Source organism: Felis catus, chromosome D3 (assembly GCF_018350175.1).
Source record: "Felis catus isolate Fca126 chromosome D3, F.catus_Fca126_mat1.0, whole genome shotgun sequence".
Classification (NCBI taxonomy): domain Eukaryota; kingdom Metazoa; phylum Chordata; class Mammalia; order Carnivora; family Felidae; genus Felis; species Felis catus.
This window is the reverse complement of record NC_058379.1, coordinates 55,258,619-55,279,901: the sequence shown is the minus strand read 5'-3', so window position 1 is coordinate 55,279,901 and position 21,283 is coordinate 55,258,619. Positions and strand designations below refer to the sequence as shown.

General features: G+C 37.2%; 1 protein-coding gene across 10 annotated transcripts in view; it reads left to right on the top strand.

The window, feature by feature from the left end:
• Nucleotides 1-21,283, top strand: part of NOL4 (nucleolar protein 4) — a 426,082-nt gene that overhangs the window by 395,638 nt on the left and 9,161 nt on the right. Inside the window, exon 11 of one of the 10 annotated variants that reach the window (XM_045042056.1) lies at nt 9,019-11,499. The exons of the other annotated variants lie outside the window; for them this stretch is intronic. Within the exon in view, the coding sequence (XP_044897991.1) occupies nt 9,019-9,029 (11 nt within the window). The 3' untranslated portion in view covers nt 9,030-11,499. Of the gene's footprint in view, nt 1-9,018; nt 11,500-21,283 lie in introns of those variants that run through there. 10 annotated transcript variants of the gene reach the window in all.

The window sequence follows — 21,283 nt, the reverse complement described above, 5'->3', positions numbered from 1 at the left end:
TGCTGTGCAGAAGCTTTTTATCTTCATAAGGTCCCAGTAATTCACTTTTGCTTTTAATTCCCTTGCCTTTGGAGATGTGTCAAGTAAGAGATTGCTACGGCTGAGGTCAGAGAGGTCTTTTCCTGCTTTCTCCTCTAGGGTTTTGATGGTTTCCTGTCTCACATTCAGGTCCTTTATCCATTTTGAGTTTATTTTTGTGAATGGTGTGAGAAAGTGGCCTAGTTTCAACTTTCTGCATGTTGCTGTCCAGTTCTCCCAGCACCATTTGTTAAAGAGACTGTCTTTTTTCCATTGGATGTTCTTTCCTGCTTTGTCAAAGATAAGTTGGCCATACGTTTGTGGGTCTAGTTCTGGGGTTTCTATTCTGTTCCATTGGTCTATGTGTCTGTTTTTGTGCCAATACCATGCTGTCTTGATGATTCCAGCTTTGTAGTAGAGGCTAAAGTCTGGGATTGTGATGCCTCCTGCTTTGGTCTTCTTCTTCAAAATTACTTTGGCTATTCGTGGCCTTTTGTGGTTCCATATGAATTTTAGGATTGCTTGTTCTAGTTTTGATTGGGATTGCATTGAATGTGTAGATAGCTTTGGGTAAGATTGACATTTTGACAATATTTATTCTTCCAATCCATGAGCAGGGAATGTCTTTCCATTTCTTTATATCTTCTTCAATTACTTTCATCAGCTTTCTATAGTTTTCAGCATATAGATCTTTTACATCTTTGGTTAGATTTATTCCTAGGTATTTTATGCTTCTTGGTGCAATTGTGAATGGGATCAGTTTCTTTATTTGTCTTTCTGTTGCTTCATTGTTAGTGTATAAGAATGCAACTGATTTCTGTACATTGGTTTTGTATCCTGCAACTTTGCTGAATTCATGTATCAGTTCTAGCAGAGTTTTGGTGGAGTCTATCGGATTTTCCATGTATAGTATCATGTCATCTGCAAAAAGTGAAAGCTTGACTTCATCTTTGCCAATTTTGATGCTTTTGATTTCTTTTTGTTGTCTGATTGCTGATGCTAGAACTTCCAACACTATGTTAAACAACAGCAGTGAGAGTGGGCATCCCTGTTGTGTTCCTGATCTCAGGGAAAAAGCTCTCAGTTTTTCCCCGTTGAGGATGATGTTAGCTGTGGGCTTTTCATAAATGGCTTTTATGATGTTTAAGTATGTTCCTTCTATCCCAACTTTCTCAAGGGTTTTTATTAAGAAAGGGTGCTGAATTTTGTCAAAGGCCTTTTCTGCATCGATTGGCAGGATCATATGGTTCTTATCTTTTCTTTTATTAATGTGATGTATCACGTTGATTGATTTGCAAATGTTGAACCAGCCCTGCATCCCAGGAATGAATCCTACTTGATCATGGTGAATAATTCTTTTTATATGCTGTTGAATTCGATTTGCTAGTATCTTATTGAGAATTTTTGCATCCATATTCATCAGGGATATTGGCCTGTAGTTCTCTTTTTTACTGGGTCTCTGTCTGGTTTAGGACTCAAAGTAATACTGGCTTCATAGAATGAGTCTGGAAGTTTTCCTTCCCTTTCTATTTCTTGGAATAGCTTGAGAAGGATAGGTATTATCTCTGCTTTAAACGTCTGGTAGAACTCCCCTGGGAAGCCATCTGGTCCTGGACTCTTATTTGTTGGGAGATTTTTGATAACCGATTCAATTTCTTCACTGGTTATGGATCTGTTCAAGCTTTCTATTTTCTCCTGATTGAGTTTTGGAAGCGTCTGGGTGTTTATGAATTTGTCCATTTCTTCCAGGTTGTCCAATTTCTTGGCATATAATTTCTCATAGTATTCCCTGATAATTGTTTGTATTTCTGAGGGATTGGTTGTAATAATTCCATTTTCACTCATGATTTTATCTATTTGGGTCATCTCCCTTTTCTTTTTGAGAAGCCTGGCTAGAGGTTTGTCAATTTTGTTTATTTTTTCAAAAAACCAACTCTTGGTTTTGTTGATCTGCTCTACAGTTTTTTTAGATTCTATATTGTTTATTTCTGCTCTGATCTTTATTATTTCTCTTCTTCTGCTGGGTTTAGGCTGCCTTTGCTGTTCTGCTTCTAGTTCCTTTAGGTGTGCTGTTAGATTTTGTATTTGGGATTTTTCTTGTTTCTTGAGATAGGCCTGGATTGCAATGTATTTTCCTCTCAGGACTGCCTTCGCTGCGTCCCAGAGCATTTGGATTGTTGTATTTTCATTTTCGTTTGTTTCCATATATTTTTTAATTTCTTCTCTAATTGCCTGGTTGACCCACTCATTCTTTAGTAGGCTGTTCTTTAACCTCCATGCTTTTGGAGGTTTTCCAGATTTTCTCCTGTGGTTGATTTCAAGCTTCATAGCATTGTGGTCTGAAAGTATGCATGGTATAATTTCAATTCCTGTAAACTTATGAAGGGCTGTTTTGTGACCCAGTATATGATCTATCTTGGAGAATGTTCCATGTGCACTCGAGAAGAAAGTATATTCTGTTGCTTTGGGATGCAGAGTTCTAAATATATCTGTCAAGTCCATCTGATCCAATGTCTCATTCAGGGCCCTTGTTTCTTTATTGACCATGTGTCTAGATGATCTATCCATTTCTGTAAGCGGAGTGTTAAAGTCCCCTGCAATTACCACATTCTTATCAATAAGGTGCTTATGTTTATGAGTAATTGTTTTATATATTTGGGGGCTCCGGTATTCGGCGCATAGACATTTATAATTGTTAGCTCTTCCTGATGGATAGACCCTGTAATTATTATATAATGCCATTCTTCATCTCTTGTTACAGCCTTTAATTTAAAGTCTAGTTTGTCTGATATAAGTATGTCTACTCCAGCTTTCTTTTGACTTCCAGTCGCATGATAAATAGTTATCCATCCCCTCACTTTCAATCTGAAGGCATCCTCAGGTCTAAAATGAGTCTCTTGTAGACAGCAAATAGATGGGTCTTGTTTTTTTTATCCTTTCTGATACCCTATGTCTTTTGGTTGGCACATTTAATCCATTTACATTCAGTGTTATTATAGAAAGATACGGGTTTAGTGTCATTGTGATGTCTGTATGTTTTATGCTTGTAGCGATGTCTCTGGTACTTTGTCTCACAGGATCCTCCTTAGGATCTCTTGTAGGGCTGGTTTAGTGGTGACGAATTCCTTCAGTTTTTGTTTGGGAAGACCTTTATCTCTCCTTGTATTCTAAATGACAGACTTGCTGGATAAAGGATCTCGGCTGCATATTTTTCTGTTCAACACATTAAAGATCTCCTGCCAATCCTTTCTGGCCTGCCAAGTTTCAGTAGAGAGATCAGTCTATATGTTAGGGCACGTTTATCCCTTGCTGCTTTCAGAATTTTCTCTCTATCCTTGTATTTTGCCAGTTTCACTATGATATGTCGTGCAGAAGATCGATTCAAGTTATGTCTGAAGGGAGTTCTCTGTGCCTCTTGGATTTCAATGCCTTTTTCGTTCCCCAGTTCAGGGAAGTTCTCAGCTATTATTTCTTCAAGTACCCCTTCAGCACCTTTCCCTCTCTCTTCCTCCTCTGGGATACCAATTATGCATATATTATTTCCTTTTAGTGTATCACTTAGTTCTCTAATTTTCCCCTCATACTCCTGGATTTTTTTATCTCTCTTTTTCTCAGCTTCCTCTTTTTCCATAACTTTATCTTCTAGTTCACCTATTCTCTCCTCTGCCTCTTCAATCCTAGCTGTGGTAGTTTCCATTTTATTTTGCATCTCGTTTAAAGCGTTTTTCAGCTCCTCCTCACTGTTCCTTAGTCCCTTGATCTCTGTAGCAAGAGATTCTCAGCTGTCCTCTTTACTGTTTTCAAGCCCAGCGATTAATTTTATGACTATTATTCTAAATTCACTTTGTTATATTATTTAAATCCTTTTTGATCAGCTCATTAGCTGTTATTTCCTGGAGATTCTTTTGAGGGGAATTCTTCTGTTTGGTCATTTTGGATAGTCTCTGGAGTGGTGCAGACCTGCAGGGCACTTCCCCTGTGCTGTGGTGTATAACTGGAGTTGGTGGGCGGGGTGGCAGTCAGCCCTGATGTCTGCCCCCAGCCCACCGCTAGGGCCACAGTCAGACTGGTGTGTGCCTTGTCTTCCCCTCTCCTAGGGGCGAGATTCACTGTGGGGTGGCATGGCCCGTCTGGGCTACTTGCACACTGCCAGGCTTGTGATGCTGGGGATCTGGCGTATTAGCTGGGGTGGGTAGGCAAGGTGCACGGGGGCAGGAGGGGCAGGCTTAGCTCGCTTCTCCTTAGGTGATCCACTTCAGGAGGGGTCCTGTTGCAGCGGGAGGGAGTCAGACCCGCTGCCGGAGGGGTGGCTCCACAGAAGCACAGAGTTGGGTGTTTGCGCAGAGCAAGCAAGTTCCCTGGCAGGAACTGGTTCCCTTTGGGATTTTGGCTGGGGGATGGGCGGAGGAAATGGTGCTGGCGAGCGCCTTTGTTCCCCACCAAAGTGAGCTCTGTCATCTGGGGGCTCAGCAGCTCTCCCTCCCTTTGTCCTCCAGCCTTCCCGCTTTCCGAGCAGAGCTGCTAACTTATGTCCTCCCAGACGCTAAGTCGCGCTTGCTGTCGGAACACAGTCTGCCCGGACCCTCCGCTTTTGCAAGCCAGACTCGGGGGCTCTGCTTGGCCGGCGAGCCGCCCCTCCGCCCCGGCTCCCTCCCGCCAGTCCGTGGAGCGCGCACCGCCTCGCTGCCCTTCCTACCCTCTTCCGTGGGCCTCTCGTCTGCGTTTGGCTCCGGCGACTCCGTTGTGCTAATCCTCTGGCGGTTTTCTGGGTTATTTAGGCAGGTGTAGGTGGAGTCTAAGTGATCAGCAGGACGCGCGGTGAGCCCAGCGTCCTCCTACGCCACCATCTTCTCTTCATTCTCAAAGCCACTGTTTCTTTATGCAAATCAAAACTACAATGAGGTATCACCTCACACCTGTCAGAATGGCTAAAATCAACCAGACAATAAACAGCTATTGGGAGGATGTGGAGAAAAAGGAAAATTCATGCACTGTTGGTGGGAATGCAACCTGGTACAGCCACTATGGAAAACCGTATGTTTTAAGGCAAAAACTTTAGACTTATTACCTAATAATGCAGGTAACAGTTCAAAGAGTCACAATTGTCTAAAAACTATGTGCCCCAATAATATAACTTTAAAATTTATTTAAAAAAATAACAAAATTACAAGAAGAAATTGGCATATCTACATTCATAGCCATAGACTTTTTTTTTAACGTTTTTTATTTTTGAGAAACAGAGACAGAGCATGAGCAGGGGAGGGGCAGAGAGAGGAAAAACACAGAATCCAATGTGGGTTCCAGGCTCTGAGCTGTCGGCACAGAGCCCATGCGGGGCTCAAACCCACGAACTATGAGATCATGACCTGAGTCAGACAGTTAACCAACTCAGCCACCCAGGCGCCCCATAGCCATCAACTTTTAAGACTCATCTCTCAGAAACTGACTGATAGAAAAGAAACTCATTTGGATTTGAAAAAGTAATAAAAATTTAATTTGGCTATATCTAGAACCTGCCCCAAAATGTTTGACAACACACGTTTTTTTCAGACATATTGACTAAGAAAATAGTGACAAAGGATCATTATTAGTATACTGATAGCATTGTGTTTATTTTTTATATGAAATTTATTGTCAAATTGTTTTCCATATAACACCCAGTGCTTATCCCAACAGGTGCCCTCCTCAATGCCCATCACCCACTATCCCCTCCCTCTCACCCCCCATCAACCCTCAGTTTATTCTCAGTATTTAAGAGTCTCTTATGGTTTGTCTCCTTCTCTCTCTGTAACCTTTTTTCCCCCTTTCCCTCCCCCATGGTCTTCTGTTAAGTTTCTCAGGATCCACATAAGAGTGAAAACATATGGTATCTGTCTTTCTCTGACTGACTTATTTCACTTAGCATAATACCCTCCAGTTCCATCCACATTGCTGCAGATGGCAGGATTTCATTCTTTCTCATTGCCAAGTAGTATTCCATTGTATATATAAACCACAACTTCTTTATCCATTCAACAGTTGAAGGACATTTAGGCTCTTTCCATAATTTGGCTATTGTTGAGAGTGCTGCTATAAACATTGGGGTACAAGTGCCCCTATGCATCAGCACTCCTGTATCCCTTGGGTAAATTCCTAGCAGTGCTATTTCTGGGTCATAGGGTAGATCTATTTTTAATTTTTTGAGGAACCTCCACACTGTTTTCCAGAGCATCTGTACCAGTTTGCATTCCCACCAGCAGTGCAAGAGGGTTCCTGTTTCTCCACATCCTCTCCAGCATCTATAGTCTCCTGATTTGTTCATTTTAGCCACTCTGACTGGCATGAGGTGATTTCGATTTGTATTTCCCTGATGAGGAGTGACATTAAGCATCTTTTCATGTGCCTGTTGGCCATCTGGAAGTCTTTAGAGAAGTGTCTATTCATGTCTTCTGCGCATTTCTTCACAGGATTGTTTTTTGGGGGTGGAGTTTGGTGAGTTCTTTATAGATTTTGGATACTAGCCCTTTGTCCGATATGTCATTTGCATTTGCAATGACTTTTCCCATTCTGTCAGTTGCCTTTTAGTTTTTTTGATTGTTTCCTTTGTAGTGCAGAAGCTTTTCATCTTGATGAGGTCCCAATGGTTCCATTTTGCTTTTAATTCCCTTGCTTTTGCAGATGTGTCAAGTAAGAAATTGCTGCAGCTGAGGTCAAAGAGGTTTTTTCCTGCTTTCTCCTCTAGGGTTTTGATGGTTTCCTGTCTCACATTCAGGTCCTTCATCCATTTTGAGTTTATTTTTGTGAATGGTGTAAGAAAGTGGTCTAGTTTCATTCTTCTGCATGTTGCTGTCCAGTTCTCCCAGCACCATTTGTTGAAGAGACTGTTTTTTTTCCATTGGATATTCTTTCCTGCTTTGTCAAAGATTAGTTGGCCATACTTTTGTGGGTCCAATTCTGGAGTCTCTATTCCATTGGTCTATGTGTCTGTTTTTGTGCCAATAGCATGCTGTCTTGATGATTACAGCTTTGTAGTAAAGGCTAAAGTCTGGGATTGTGATGCCTCCCGCTTTGGTCTTCTTCAATATTACTTTGGCTGTTGGGGTCTTTTGTGGTTCCATAAAAATTTTAGGATTGCTTGTTCTAGCTTTGAGAAGAATGTTGGCGCAATTTTGATTGGGATTGCATTGAATGTGTAGATCGCTTTGGGTAGTATTGTGTTTAGAAAGATTTACAATTAATGAAGATGAAAACACTACACATTAAATTTGTGGGATGGAACTAAAGTGGTATTTTGGCACACCCGTTAGAAAAAGAAAATTAATGAGCTATTCGTTTTACCCAAGAAGTTAGAAACACAACAGGGAAAATAAATGCACACATTAAATAGAAAAACACAATAGAGGAGACCAATAAAAGTAAGGTCTTTGAAAGGACTTAAAAAATATCTAGCACGATTAGCTAAAAGCAAGTAACATAAAATAATAAGAATGAAGGAACAAAATGTTTTAAAAAATTAAAATACTAATACCTTTATAGTAATATATTTGAAAATGTAGAGTTAAAGACTGTTTTACAAAAACATAGTTGGCAAATATTGACTCAAAAAATAGGTATTCCAAATGAGCTTATGATTAATACATTGAATCATGTATAAAAAACCTATGCATTAAAAAATAACAAAGACTCACATAATTTTACAAAGGAGTTTTACCAAAGCTTTAAGGATGAAATAATACCCATTTTAGACAAACAGGTCTAAAAGAGGGGGAAACAGATCTAAAAGCACTGTGCAGTGCTTTTTAAATTAGGAAAAGAAATAGAAAGCACACAGCCCATTCTGTGATGCCATTATAATCCTATCACCAAGAACAGTATTAAAAGAACAAATTCTATTATAATCACTTGTGAATATAAATACAATTTCTAGTATGTTGAATTTAGGAATATGTATCTGCTATAAAACAGGCCCTGTGCTGACTGCTTGGTATGTATTATTTTTTTCACTCATTGGCAGAAAAGTATGAAAATATTACCCATAAAATACTGTTAAACATATGATCAAATATAAAGTAGAAATAAATCTGCAACCAGGGGCGCCTGGGTGGCGCAGTCGGTTAAGCGTCCGACTTCAGCCAGGTCACGATCTCGCGGTCCGTGAGTTCGAGCCCCGCGTCAGGCTCTGGGCTGATGGCTCAGAGCCTGGAGCCTGTTTCCGATTCTGTGTCTCCCTCTCTCTCTGCCCCTCCCCCGTTCGTGCTCTGTCTCTCTCTCTCTCTCTCTGAAAAATAAATAAACGTTGAAAAAAAAATTAAAAAAAAAAAAATCTGCAACCAAAGTTCAGTTTCTAAGTGGCTCATGTATTTGTGAAGCAGGGAAAGTGACTTCACGTATTCAGATATCAGTGTATTAAAATGGGTGTGATTGCAGCACTCAACGAAATGTGTCTGTAGCAAATAACTTTGCTTCACTATTAGCATTATGGCAAAAACAGTGCTTGAAGAACTGAAGAAATTGAAATATTGGCAGTATTAGTAACCAATTAAAAAACAAGGCAACTGATTAAAAGTGGTTGTGTCCCTTAATAAGTTGAGATGTTACTGATACTGCTGGGGTTCTTTTGAGTAATTAATGATGAGTTTGAAGTGACAGAATAATTGGCATTTATAAATAGTATAAATCGAACACCTTTAGCTGAGAATATTTTCAAAGTGAAGAACGAGATAATTCAGCAAAACCTGAAGTGGAATCTGCTAAGATGTTTGAAGCAGGAAAAAAGGCTTTTAAAAAGTTTATTAAAACATAAAGCATATGGCTGTTTCTTGAACTCTTCATTTCTTGCATTAAGTACATTGTGGAGAACATTTGAACTCATGTGATATTCAAACAGTAGTGTGAATTTTAAACTTTGTTTTCAATTTAATCGTCAGTCCTGTCAAAAATAGAATCAGAATATTCTTACTTATCCTAAAACATAGCAGCTTGCTGGCTCAGTGGGAAATTTTTATTACAATTTTTTTTCAGGTCAGGGCTAAGATTGAAATTTTCCTGATCAAGAAAACTGCCCTCAAGCTTTATTATCAAACACTAAATGGCTTTGGAAATTAGACTATGCTGCAGAATGGACAATGATTCTTAATGAATTCAATCTAAAATTATAAGACAAAACAGTATTTATATGTGACGATTATGCTGTGGTAATACCATTGTGCCGATGACCAACACTTTTTGAATACCATGGAACTGCTAGCTGCTTTATAAATGCATACTGTTGAAGCTAAAACAACGAGGTAAATCTACATTTCAATACACATTTCCAGTGGATATTTTTACTGAGCACATACTACAGGCTCAGCAATGCTTTATGGGACTTCATGCTAGTGCAAAATAAATTCCCATATTTCAGAATAATTTCACCATTCAGTTGAAGAGCTTCTGGCTTAATTGTCTATTGGAAGTGATTAATCTTCAATGCATTGACAAATTATGAGGTAATAAGAAAATCTCGAAGACTATAAGTGATTTAAAAATGATGAACACACTCTCAAACTCACAAAATCCCCATACAGATCCACATTAACAGGGAACATAAATTTGAAACCCCAGTTAAGCAAAATGCTGTCCCCCCTCCTAAGAAAAAGAATTTCATTCTTAGTAGACATATATATTTTGTAATGTATTTATCAGTTGTTGTATTTTGAGTTTTGTTCATGAAAGTTTTGTGAAATCTTGTAACAGCAATTTTAATATTTGTGAGGGGATATATCATTGTGGCTTTGACTTGCATTTTCCTGATGATTAGGTCATTTTTAACACCTTTTAAGGTATCTGTTGGCCATATATATGTAATCTTTGAAAAATTGTTCAGATCATCTGCCCATTTATTAATCAGATTTTTTTTTGCTATTGAATTGTAGGAGTTTGTATATGTTTTGAGTATTAACCCCTTATCAGATCTAGGATTTTCAAATATTTTCCTCCCATTTGGTCAGTTGCCTTTCATTTTGTTGATGTTTTCCTTTGCTGTGCAGTGTTTTTTAAATTGATACAGTCCCATTTAGTTTTGCTTATTGCCTTTACTTTAATGTCAAATCCAAAATATCATAGCCAGATTGATTTCATGGTGTTTATCATCTATTTTTTCTTTTAGAGGTTTTATGGAGTCAGGTCTTTAACCTACTTTGGGTTAACTTTTGTGTATAGTTTAAGATAGATTCTTTTGCATGTGGCTGTCTGATTTTCCCAACATGATTTATGAAATAGACGGTTCTTTCTGCACTGTGTATTCCTAGCTCTTTTGTCATAATTAATTGACCCTATACGTGTGTATTTAGTTCCAGGCTATTTTGTTACGTTGGTTTCTGTGTCTGTTTATGCCATACTATTTTGATTACTCTAGCTTTGTTAATATTGTTTGAAATCAGGGAGTATGTTGCCTCCAGCTTTGTTCGGTCTCAGGCTTACTTTGGCTATGTGAGGTCCTATGTGGTTCCATACAGACTTTGTGTTTGACAGTTTTACGTTTTCCTTTCCAATGTGGAATGCTTTTATTATTTTTTTTTCTTAATTGCCCTGGCTAGACTTTCAGTACTATAGTAAATACAAGTGGTGAGAGTCAAGTTCTCAAATATGTTGTATTTTATCAAATGTTTGTACCTATTGAAATTATCATGTGTTTTATATACATTTTGTTAATGGAACATCATTGATTGATTTGCAGATATTGAACCATTCTTGCATCCTTGGAATAAACCCACCTGATCATGCTGTGATCCTTTCAGTATATTGTTGAATTTGGTTTACTAGTTTGTTGAGGAGTTTTGCCTATACGTTAATCAGAGATATTGGCCTGTTATCTTTTTTTACTGTGTCCTTGTGTAAATTTGGTATTTAAGCGTACAATTACAGAAAATCAAAACACGAAGACAGCAAGAAGAGAGGAACAGAGGATTTGCAAAAAGCCAGAAAACAATTGACAAAATGGCAATAAATATGTGCTTATTGATAATTACTTTAAATATAAATGCCTAAATTCTCCAATCAAAAGACACAGAGCAGCTGAATAGATAAAAAAATAAAACCCATTTTGAAGCTCCCTACAAGAGACTAACATTAGATCGGATCTAAATATATATATAACCTGAAAAGGAAGGGATGAAAAAAAAGATATTCCATGCAAGTAATGGAAGCAAAAAACAAAGCTCGGGTAGCAATACTTGTACCAGACAAAATAGACTTTAAAACAAAGACTTTAACAAATAGACAAAGAAGGGCATTACATAATGAAAAAGGGATCGATAAAACAAGATAATATAATAGTCGTATATACGTATGTACCCAACATAGAAACACCTAATTATTAAAAGCAAATATTAACAGACATAAAGGGAAAAATGGACATTCATACAAAAATAGTAGGGAACTTTTTTTTCTTAATCTAGTTAGTTAACATACAGTGCTATGTTGGTTTCAGGAGTAGACTTTAGTGATTCATCACTTACATACAACACCCAGTGCTCATCAGAACAAGTGTCCTCCCTAGTACCCACCACCCATTTACCCCATCCCCTCCATCAATCCTCAGTTTGTTCTCTATCCTTAACAGTCTCTTACGGTTTGTTTCCCCTTCCCCTCTCTTTTCCCCTTCCCATATGTTTTATTTCTTAAATTCCACACGAGTGAAATCATGGCACTTGTCTTTCTCTGTTTCACTTAGCATAATGTACTGTAGCTACATCCACGTCCTTGTAAATGGCAAGATTTTATTCATTTTGACAGCTGGGTAATATTCCTATTTGTTTACACACACACACACCACAATACTCCACAATTTCTGTATCCACTCAGCAGTCAAGGACATTTGAGCTCTTTCCATAATTTGGCTATTGTTGTTAATGCTGCTATAAACATTGGGGTACATGTACCCCTTCAAATCTGTATTTTTGTATCCTTTTGATAAATACCCAGAAGTGCAATTGCTGGATCATAGGGTAGTTCTATTTTTAACGTTTGAGGAACGTCCATACCATTCTCCAGAGTGGCTGTACCAGTTTGCTTTCCCACCGACAGTGCAAAGGGTTCCCCTTTCTCTACATCCTCACCAGCACCTATTTGTGTTAATTTTAGCTCTTCGTACAGGTGTGAAGTGTTATCTCATTGTGGTTTTTATTTGTATTTCCCTGATGATGGGTGGTGTTGAGCATCTTTTCATGTGTCTGTTAGCCATCTGGATGTCTTCTTTGGAAAAAATGTGTATTCATGTCTTCTGCCCAGTTCTTAACTGGGTGATTTATGAGTGTAGATTTTGTTAAGTCCTTTATTATAGATTAGGGATAATAACCCTTTTTTAGATATGTCATTTACAAATATCGTCTCCCATTCCATAGGCTGCCTTTTAGTTTGGTTGATTGATTGTTTGCTTTGTAGAAGCTTTTTATCTTGATCAAGTCCCGATAGTTCATTTTTGGTTTTATTTCCCTGGTCTCCAGAGATGTATCTAATAAGAAGTTGCCCAACTTATGTCAAAAGAGGTTTCTGTCTGTGACTCCTCTAGGATTTTGATGGTTTCCTGTCTCACATTTAGGTCTTTCATCCACTTGGAATTTATTTTTATGTATGGTGTAAGAAAGTGGTCCAGTTTTATTCTTCTGTGTGTTGATGTCAAGTTTTCCCAAAACCATTTGTCGAAGAGACTTTTTTCCACTGGATATTCTTTCCTGCTTTGTTGAAGATTAGTTGACCATATATTTGTGGGTCCATTTCTGGGTTTTCTATTCTGTTCCACTGATCTATGTGTTTGTGCCAATAGCATACTATATCAATGACTACAGCTTTTTAATATAACTTCAAGCCCAGAATCATGATGCCTCCAGCTTTGTTTTTCTTTTTCATGATTACTTTGGTGATTCCGGGTCTTTTGTGGTTTCATACAAATTTTAGGACTGTTTGTTCTAGCTCGGTAAAAGATGCTGGTGGAATTTTGATAGGGATTGCTTTAAGTGTGTAGATTGTTTGGGGTAGTATAGACATTTTAACAATGTTTGTTCTCCAATCCATGAGCATGGAATGCTTTTCCATTTCTTTGTGTCCTCTTCAATTTCTTTCATAACCTTTCTATACTTTTCAGACTCCAGGTCTTTTACCTCTTTGGTTAGGTTTATTCCTATGTATCTTACAGTTTTGGTACAGTTTTAAATGGGATCAGTTCCTTTTTCTGCTGCTTCATTATTGGTGTATAGAAATTTTGTATCCTGTGAATTTGCTGAATTCATGTATTAGTTCTATCAGTTTTTTTTTTTTTTTGGTGGAGCCTTTTCAAACAGTGCAAGTTTGACTTCTTCCTTGCTGATTTGGATGCCTTCTATTTCATTTTGCTGTCTGATTGCTGAGGCTAAGACTTCCAGTATCATGTTAAACAGTAATGGTGAGAGTGGATATCCCTGTCTTGTTCCTGACCAGAGAGGAAGAGCTCTCACTTTTTCCCCATTGAGTATATTAGCTGTGAGTCTTTCATATCTGGCCTTTATGATGTTGAGGTATGTTCCATCTATATTTACTTTGTTGAGGATTTTTATCAAAAATTGGATGTTGTATTTGGTCAAATGCTTTTTCTGCATCTATTGAGAGGATCGTATGGTTCTTTTCCTTTCTTTTATTGACGTGTATATCACATTGATTGACTTGCAAGTATTGAACCACCCCTGCAGCCCAGGAATAAATCCCATTTTGATCATGTTGAATAATTCTGTTGGATTCAATGTGCCAGTATCTTATTGACAATTTTTGCATCCATGTTCATCTAGATATTGATCTGTAATCCTCTTTTTTAGTGAGGGTCTTTGGTTTTGGAATCGAGGTAATGCTGGCCTTGTAGAATGAGTTTGGAAATTTTCCTTCCATTTCTATTTTTTTTTGGAACAATTTGAGAAGAATAGGTATTAACTTTTCTTTAAATGTGTGGTACAGGGGTGCCTGGGTGGCTCAGTTGGTTAAGCATCCAACTTCAGCTCCAGTTACGAACTCCTATCTTGTGGGTTGGAGCCCCACATCAGCTCTGTGTTGACAGCTCAGAGCAGGGAGTCTGCTTCAGACTCTGTTTCCCTCTTTCTCTCTGCCTCTCCCCTGCCCACACACACACACTCTGTCTCTCTCTCCAATATAAATAAACATTAAATTTTTTTCTTTTAGTGTCTGGGAGAATTTCCCTGGGAATCCATCTGGTCCTGGACTTTTGTTTTTTGGGAGTCTTTTGATTACCAATTGAATTTCGTTGCTGATTATGGGTCTGTTCAAATTTTGTATTTCTTCCTGTTTCAGTTTTGCTAGTTTGTTACGTTTCTAGGAATTTTTCCATTTCTTCTAGATTTCCCAGTTGGCTTATAATTTTTCATTAAAAAAATTTAATATTCCACTTAGTAGATAGGTGATCCAGACAGAAAATCAATTTTTTTAATGGCTTTAAATGATACATTAGACTGGATGGACCCAACAGATATATAGAATGTTTCTTCTAAAAACTGAATACACATTCTTTTCAAGTACACATGGATCATTCTCCAGAATAGATCACATGTTAGGCCATAAAAAGTCTTAATAATTTTAAGATTGAAATTATACCAACCATCTTTTCTGACCACAGAAGTATGAAACTAGAAGTCAAATACAAGGAAAAAAAACTTGGAAAAAACCACAGACATGTGGAAGCTAAACAATGTGTTGCTGAACTGCCAATCGTTCAACAAAGTGGAAATCCAAAAATACCTTGAGACAATAAAAGTATAAACACAAAGTTTCAAAATTTTCAGAAGCAAAAGCAGTTCTGAAATAAGATTATAGTGATACAAGCTACCTAAAGAAACAAGAAAATTTCAAATAAATAATCTAACTTTGCACCTAATTGAATTAGAAAAAGAAGAACCAACAAAGCTCAAAGATAGTATAAAGAAGGAAATAATAAAGCTCAGAGCAGAAGTAAGTGAAATAGAATCTAGGAATAAATCTAATCAGGATGTTTAAGAACTGTACTCTGGAAACATTAAATACTGATAAAAAGAAATTAAAGACAATACAATGGAAAGATATTCCATGCTCATGGATTGGAAGAATATTGTTAAAACGCCCATATTACCCAAAGCAACCCACAGATTTAATGCAATACCTGTCAAAATACCAACAGTATTTTACACAGTACTAGAATAAATAGTACTAAAGTCTGTAGGAAACTGCAAAAGACCTCAAATACCCAAAGCAGTCTTGAGAAAGAAGAATAAAGCCAGAGGTATCATGACCCCTGGTTTCAACATATACTACAAAGCTGTAATAATCAAACCAGTATGCTACTGGCACAAAAACACGTAGGTCAATGGAAAAGGACAGAGAACCCAGAAATAAACCTGTATTTATACGGTTAATTCATGACAAAGCAAGCAAAAATATAAAAGGGGGAAAAGACAGTCCCTTTAATAAATGGTGCTGGGAACACTCAGCAGCTACATGCAAAAGAATGAAACTAGACCACTTTCTCACACCATATACAAAAAATAAACTCAAAATGGGTTAAAGACTTGAGTGTGAGACCACAAACCTTAAAACTCCTAAAAGAAAACAGACTGTAAACTCTTAGTGGTGTTAGCTTTATTTTTTGTATGTGTCTTCTCAGTCAAGAGCAACAAAAGCAAAAATAAACAATTAGGACTATATTAAAATAAAAAGGTTTTGCAAAACAAAGGAAACTATCAAGAAAACAAAAGGAAACCTGGTTGGGAGGAGATATTTGCCAATCATATATCCAATAGGGGGTTAATATCCAAAATATATGAAGAACTCCTATAATGCAATTTAAAAAAACATCAAAGCAATTAAAAATGGCAGAGAACCTGAATAAACATTTTACCAAAGAAGATATACAGGTAGCCAATAGACCCTTGAAAAGATGCTAATGAACTCCAGTCATCAGGGAAATGCAAATCAAAACCACAGTGAATTATCACCTCACACCAGTTTAAATGACCAGTATCAAAAAGACAAGTAAGTTTTGGAGAGGAGGTCTAGTAAACAGAACACTTGTGCAGTCACTATGGAAAACAGTATGGAGGGTCCTTACAAAACTAAAAATAGAACATCATACAATCTAGCAGCTCTACTTCTCGGTGTTTACCAAGGAAAATGAAAACCCTAATTAGAAAATACATTTGCACCCAATATGCTTATTGTAACATTATTTACAGTAGCCAAGATATGGAAGCTACTTAAGTACATATTTATCAACAGATGAATGGATAAAAATGTATATATACACAATGGATTATTCAGCCATAAAAAAACATGAAATCTTGGCGATTCATGATAACAACATGAAAAAACCAAGAGGGTATTTTGCTAAGTGAAATAAGACATAAACTAATACCATTTGATGTTCCTTGTATGTAAAATCTAAACAAACACACAAACAGAAATATATTCATAATTACAAAGAACAAACTGGTGGTTGCTGTGAGGGGTGGGGTGAAGAGAAGGGCAAAGTACAAACTCGCTGTAAAACAAGTTAGGGGGATGAAAAAGTACAGCATAGGGCAATAGTCAATATTTTACTAACTTTAGTGAATCTGTGGCTATTATGGTATATTGCAATGTATATAAAGTCCAGGCACTTTGCTGTATACCTAATACTAATATTCTATGTCAATTATACTCAATTAAAAATTTAACATGTAGGGCCACCGAGGTGGCTCAGTTTGTTAAGTGACCTGACTTCAGCTCAGGTCACTCTCACATTGTTTGTGGGTTCGAGGCTCACGTTGGGCTCTGTGCTGATAGCTCAGAGCCTGCTTCGGATTCTGTGTCCCCCTCTCTCTGCTCCTTCCCCATTCATGCTCTGTCTTCCTATCTCAAAAGTAAACATTACAAAAATTAAAAATGTAAATGGACTAGGGGTGCCTGGGTGGCTCAGTCAGTAAAGCATCAGACTGCAGCTCCGGTCATGATCTCATGGTTCATGAGTTCTAGCCCCATGTCGGGCTCTGTGCTGACAGCCTGGAGCCTGCTTCAGATTCTGTCTCCCTCTCTCTGCCCCTCCCCCACTCGTGCTCTGTCTCTCTGTCAAAAATAAATAAAAATATTTTTAAAAGAATTTTTTAATGTAAATGGACAAAACTCTCTAATCAAAAGAGTAGCTAATGGGTTAAAAGAAAAAAGATCCCATCTAGATGCTGTCTACAAGAAACTCACTTCAGATAGAAGGATACACATAGACTTAAAGTGAAGGGGATAGAAAAGATATTCTATGCAAATGGAAACCAAAAGAAAGCTGAGGTAGCTGTATTTATACCAGATGAAATATACTTTAAGACAAAGACCATAAAATAACAGACATGTAGGACATTATGTAAGAGTCAATCCAACAAGAGAATGTAACGTGTAAATATTTATGCACCCTACATAGAAACACTTACAATATGTTGTAAATATTTGCTTCATATATTTATCAGAGAAGTATGTAGCAGTACAATAATAGTAGAGGTCTTTAATAAAACACTTTCTTCAATGGATAGATTTTCCAGATAAAAAGAATCAATACAGAAAAATTGGCCTTAAATGACCCATTAGACCAGATGGATTTAAACAGACATATACAGAGCATTCCATTCAAGGGCATCAGAATACACATTCTTCACGTGCACATGGAACATTCTCTGGGGTAGATAATATGTTAGGTCACAAAACAAGTCCTAATAAGTAAATTTAAGGTATTAAGCATCTTTTATAACCACAATGATATGAAACTAGATATAACTTAAAAGAAAACTGGAAACCTCACAAATATGTAAATATTTAAACAACATGCTGCTAAAAAACCCATGTGTCAAAGAAGAAATCAAAACAGAAAAAAATACCTGGAGACAAATGAAAATATACCAAAACTTATGAGATAGAGCAAAAGTAGTCCTAAGAAAAAAGTTACTAGCAATCATGCCTATATCAAGAAACAGGTAGGATCTCCAACAACTTAACTTTATACTTCAAGGAACTAGACAAAGAACAAAGAGAGCTTAAAGTTAGTAAAAAGAAGAAATAAATACTAGAGCAGAAATAAGAGAAATAGAAAGTAAAAAGACAATAGAAAAGACCAACGAAGCTAAGCTCTTTATTTTTTTAATTTTTTTTTTTAACGTTTATTTATTTTTGAGACAGAGACAGAGCATGAACGGGGGAGGGTCAGAGAGAGGGAGACACAGAATCTGAAACAGGCTCCAGGCTCTGAGCTGTCAGCACAGAGCCCGACGCAGGGCTCGAACTCACGGACTGTGAGATCATGACCTGAGCCGAGGTCGGCCACTTAACCGACTGAGCCACCCAGGCGCCCCACTAAGCTCTTTTTTAAAAGATAAAATTGATAAACCTTAGACTTACCAAAAAAAAAAATCAGTAATTAAAAAGGAAATATAACTGATACCACAGAAATACAGAGGATAAGAGAATGAACAATTATATGCCAACAATTTGGACAACCTTAGAAGAAATATATAAATTCCTAGAAACATACAACATACCAAAACTGATTCGTGAAGGAATAGGAATCTGAACAGACCAATTATTAAGGAGTTATCAGTAAGGAGACTGAATCAGCAATCAAAAAACCCAACAAATAAAAGGCTTCACATGTGAATTCTATAAATATTTAAAGAACTAACACCAATCCTTCTCAGACTTCTGCAATATATATGTAATTGTATATATTCCATCATATATATTATATACGTACGTATATATGTATACATATACTATACATATGTATATATGTATATATGATATACATATGTATGTATGTATATATGTATGTATGTATATATGTATATATATGTATGTATATATGTGTATATATATAATATATATATATGATGGAATATATACAATTCCATATATATACAATTCCAAATATATACATATATTATATATATATATATATGTCTTATTTCCATAAGACCAGCATTACCCTGATACCAGATGAGACTCTTCATAATGTCAACTACCCAAGCTGATAATTAGCGGACCTGGTTTCCAATAATTCAAGAAGGATGTGTGAGTCTGCTAGCATTTTGTCATTGTTTCTGGTATTGCTTTTTTAAACCTTTATGGACTGATGGCCATTTATGAAAGATGCTGAGAATCAGAGGAAATCACCACTATCCAAATAGAAGAATTATCAGGACATGTAATTAGCCAGGATCAAATTGAGGCTCAATGGAAGAACCAACAGACACCACCTCAATATAATATTATATTAAGGCCTTTTTAAAGTCTCTTGAACAGTTTTAAATATAAATTAATTTTGTAATAAAAATAATACCCCCAGCCTGATCCCCACTTGGCCCTAGCCAGCACCTCCCATTGTCCCCACACACCATGTCCTGCCCTTCTCTACACCTTTGCTGCTTCTTTCTGTGGAGACATTTGTTCGTTCTTCCCTGCCCAACTGCTCTTATCTCCTCTGATCTGACACAGCATAAATAACCAGAAGCCATCCATAGTTTTGTCAAGCTAGTGAACCTGTCTGGAACTCAGTTTCCCCAACTGTAAGATGGGAGCCAGTCATCCTGCTCTGAGTCCCCATTGGACCATTGAGAGGCTTCAAGGGGGACAATAGGAGTCCCTAATGAAGAGAGGTTCCAGGAGGTAGTGTCATTGCTTACCCCTCACCACCACAGTCCTTACTGTCCCTTCATTTCCTCTCAATCTCCGCAGCCCTCACCTGTACTAACAGATTTGGTCTTCATTAAACACAGTTTCATTACAATTAAAAAATTATTTATCTCTCCCACCCTCTTCTCAGAGCACTAATCAAGAACTCTGGGAAGGTTCACAATGAATGGGACTCAAAGATCCATGGTTATTTCTCCCTCACCTTCCTAAACTGTAAGGTCTCTGTCTACTTCAGCTCTAAGCCAAACAAATCATTTAGGTGTGGCCATATATGTTTTTTGTCTTTAAAAAGTCTTTCTTGGGGTGCCTGGGTGGCGCAGCCGGTTAAGCGTCCGACTTCAGCCAGGTCACGATCTCGCGGTCTGTGAGTTCGAGCCCCGCGTCAGGCTCTGGGCTGATGGCTCAGAGCCTGGAGCCTGCTTCCGATTCTGTGTCTCCCTCTCTCTCTGCCCCTCCCCCGTTCATGCTCTCTCTCTCTCTCTGTCCCAAAAATAAATTAAAAAGTTAAAAAAAAAAATTAAATAAATAAATAAATAAATAAATAAATAAAAAGTCTTCCTTGTGAACTTTATTGTTTTGCCTTTAAATAAATCATAACATGTTTATGTTTTATCGGAATCAGATACATTTGACTAATTCTTTATCATATGATCCACCAATTCCACTTCTGGGGTTTTATCCAGAAAAAAAACACAAGTATTAATTCAAAAAGATGTCTTCACCATGTTCATTGTAGCATTATTTACAATAGCTAAGACATGAAAACCAACCAAAGTGTTCACTGATGAATGAATAGGTCAAGAAAATGTAGTGTATGTGCACATATATACATGCACACAATATTATTCATATGTGGAATCAAAAAAAAAAAAACCCTGGAACTCATAGAGAACAGGCTGTGGGAATGGGGGTAAACAAAATGGGTGAAGGGGGGGTAAAAAACACAAACTGCTGGTTAAAAATAGGCATGGGGATGTACATGGCAATTATTGTTAATAATACTGGATTATATATTTGAAACTTGCTGAGAGTAAATCTTTAAAATCTGGGCACTTGGGTAGCTCAGTCAGTTAAACTTCTGACTTCAGCTCAGGTCATGGTCTCGCAGTTTGTGGGTTTGAGGCCCACATTCAGCTCCGCGCTGGGGTGCATAGCCTGCGTGGGATTCTCTCGCTCCGCCTCTCTCTCTTCCCTTTCTCTACTTGCATGCTGTCTCTCTCAAATAAATAAACTTTAAAAAGCTTAATAAAAATTAATAAAATCACATCATAAAAATTTCCAACTATATGTGGTGATCGATGTTAGACTTACGGTGGTTAATACATACAAATACTGACTCATGTACACCTGAAACTAATTTTATACGTCAATTGTATCCTAATTTTAAAATTATGTAAATTTACTTCCTTTTTAATGAAGTATGCCTCTTGACCTATAACTGAAATATTTACTGTCTGGCTGTTTGTATTAAAAGTTTTCCAAACCCTTTTTTATTTTTTTTATTTAAAAAAAATTAATGTTTATTTTTGAGAGAGAGAGAGAGAGAGAGAGAGAAGAGGAAACACAGAATATGAAGCAGGCTTCAGGCTCT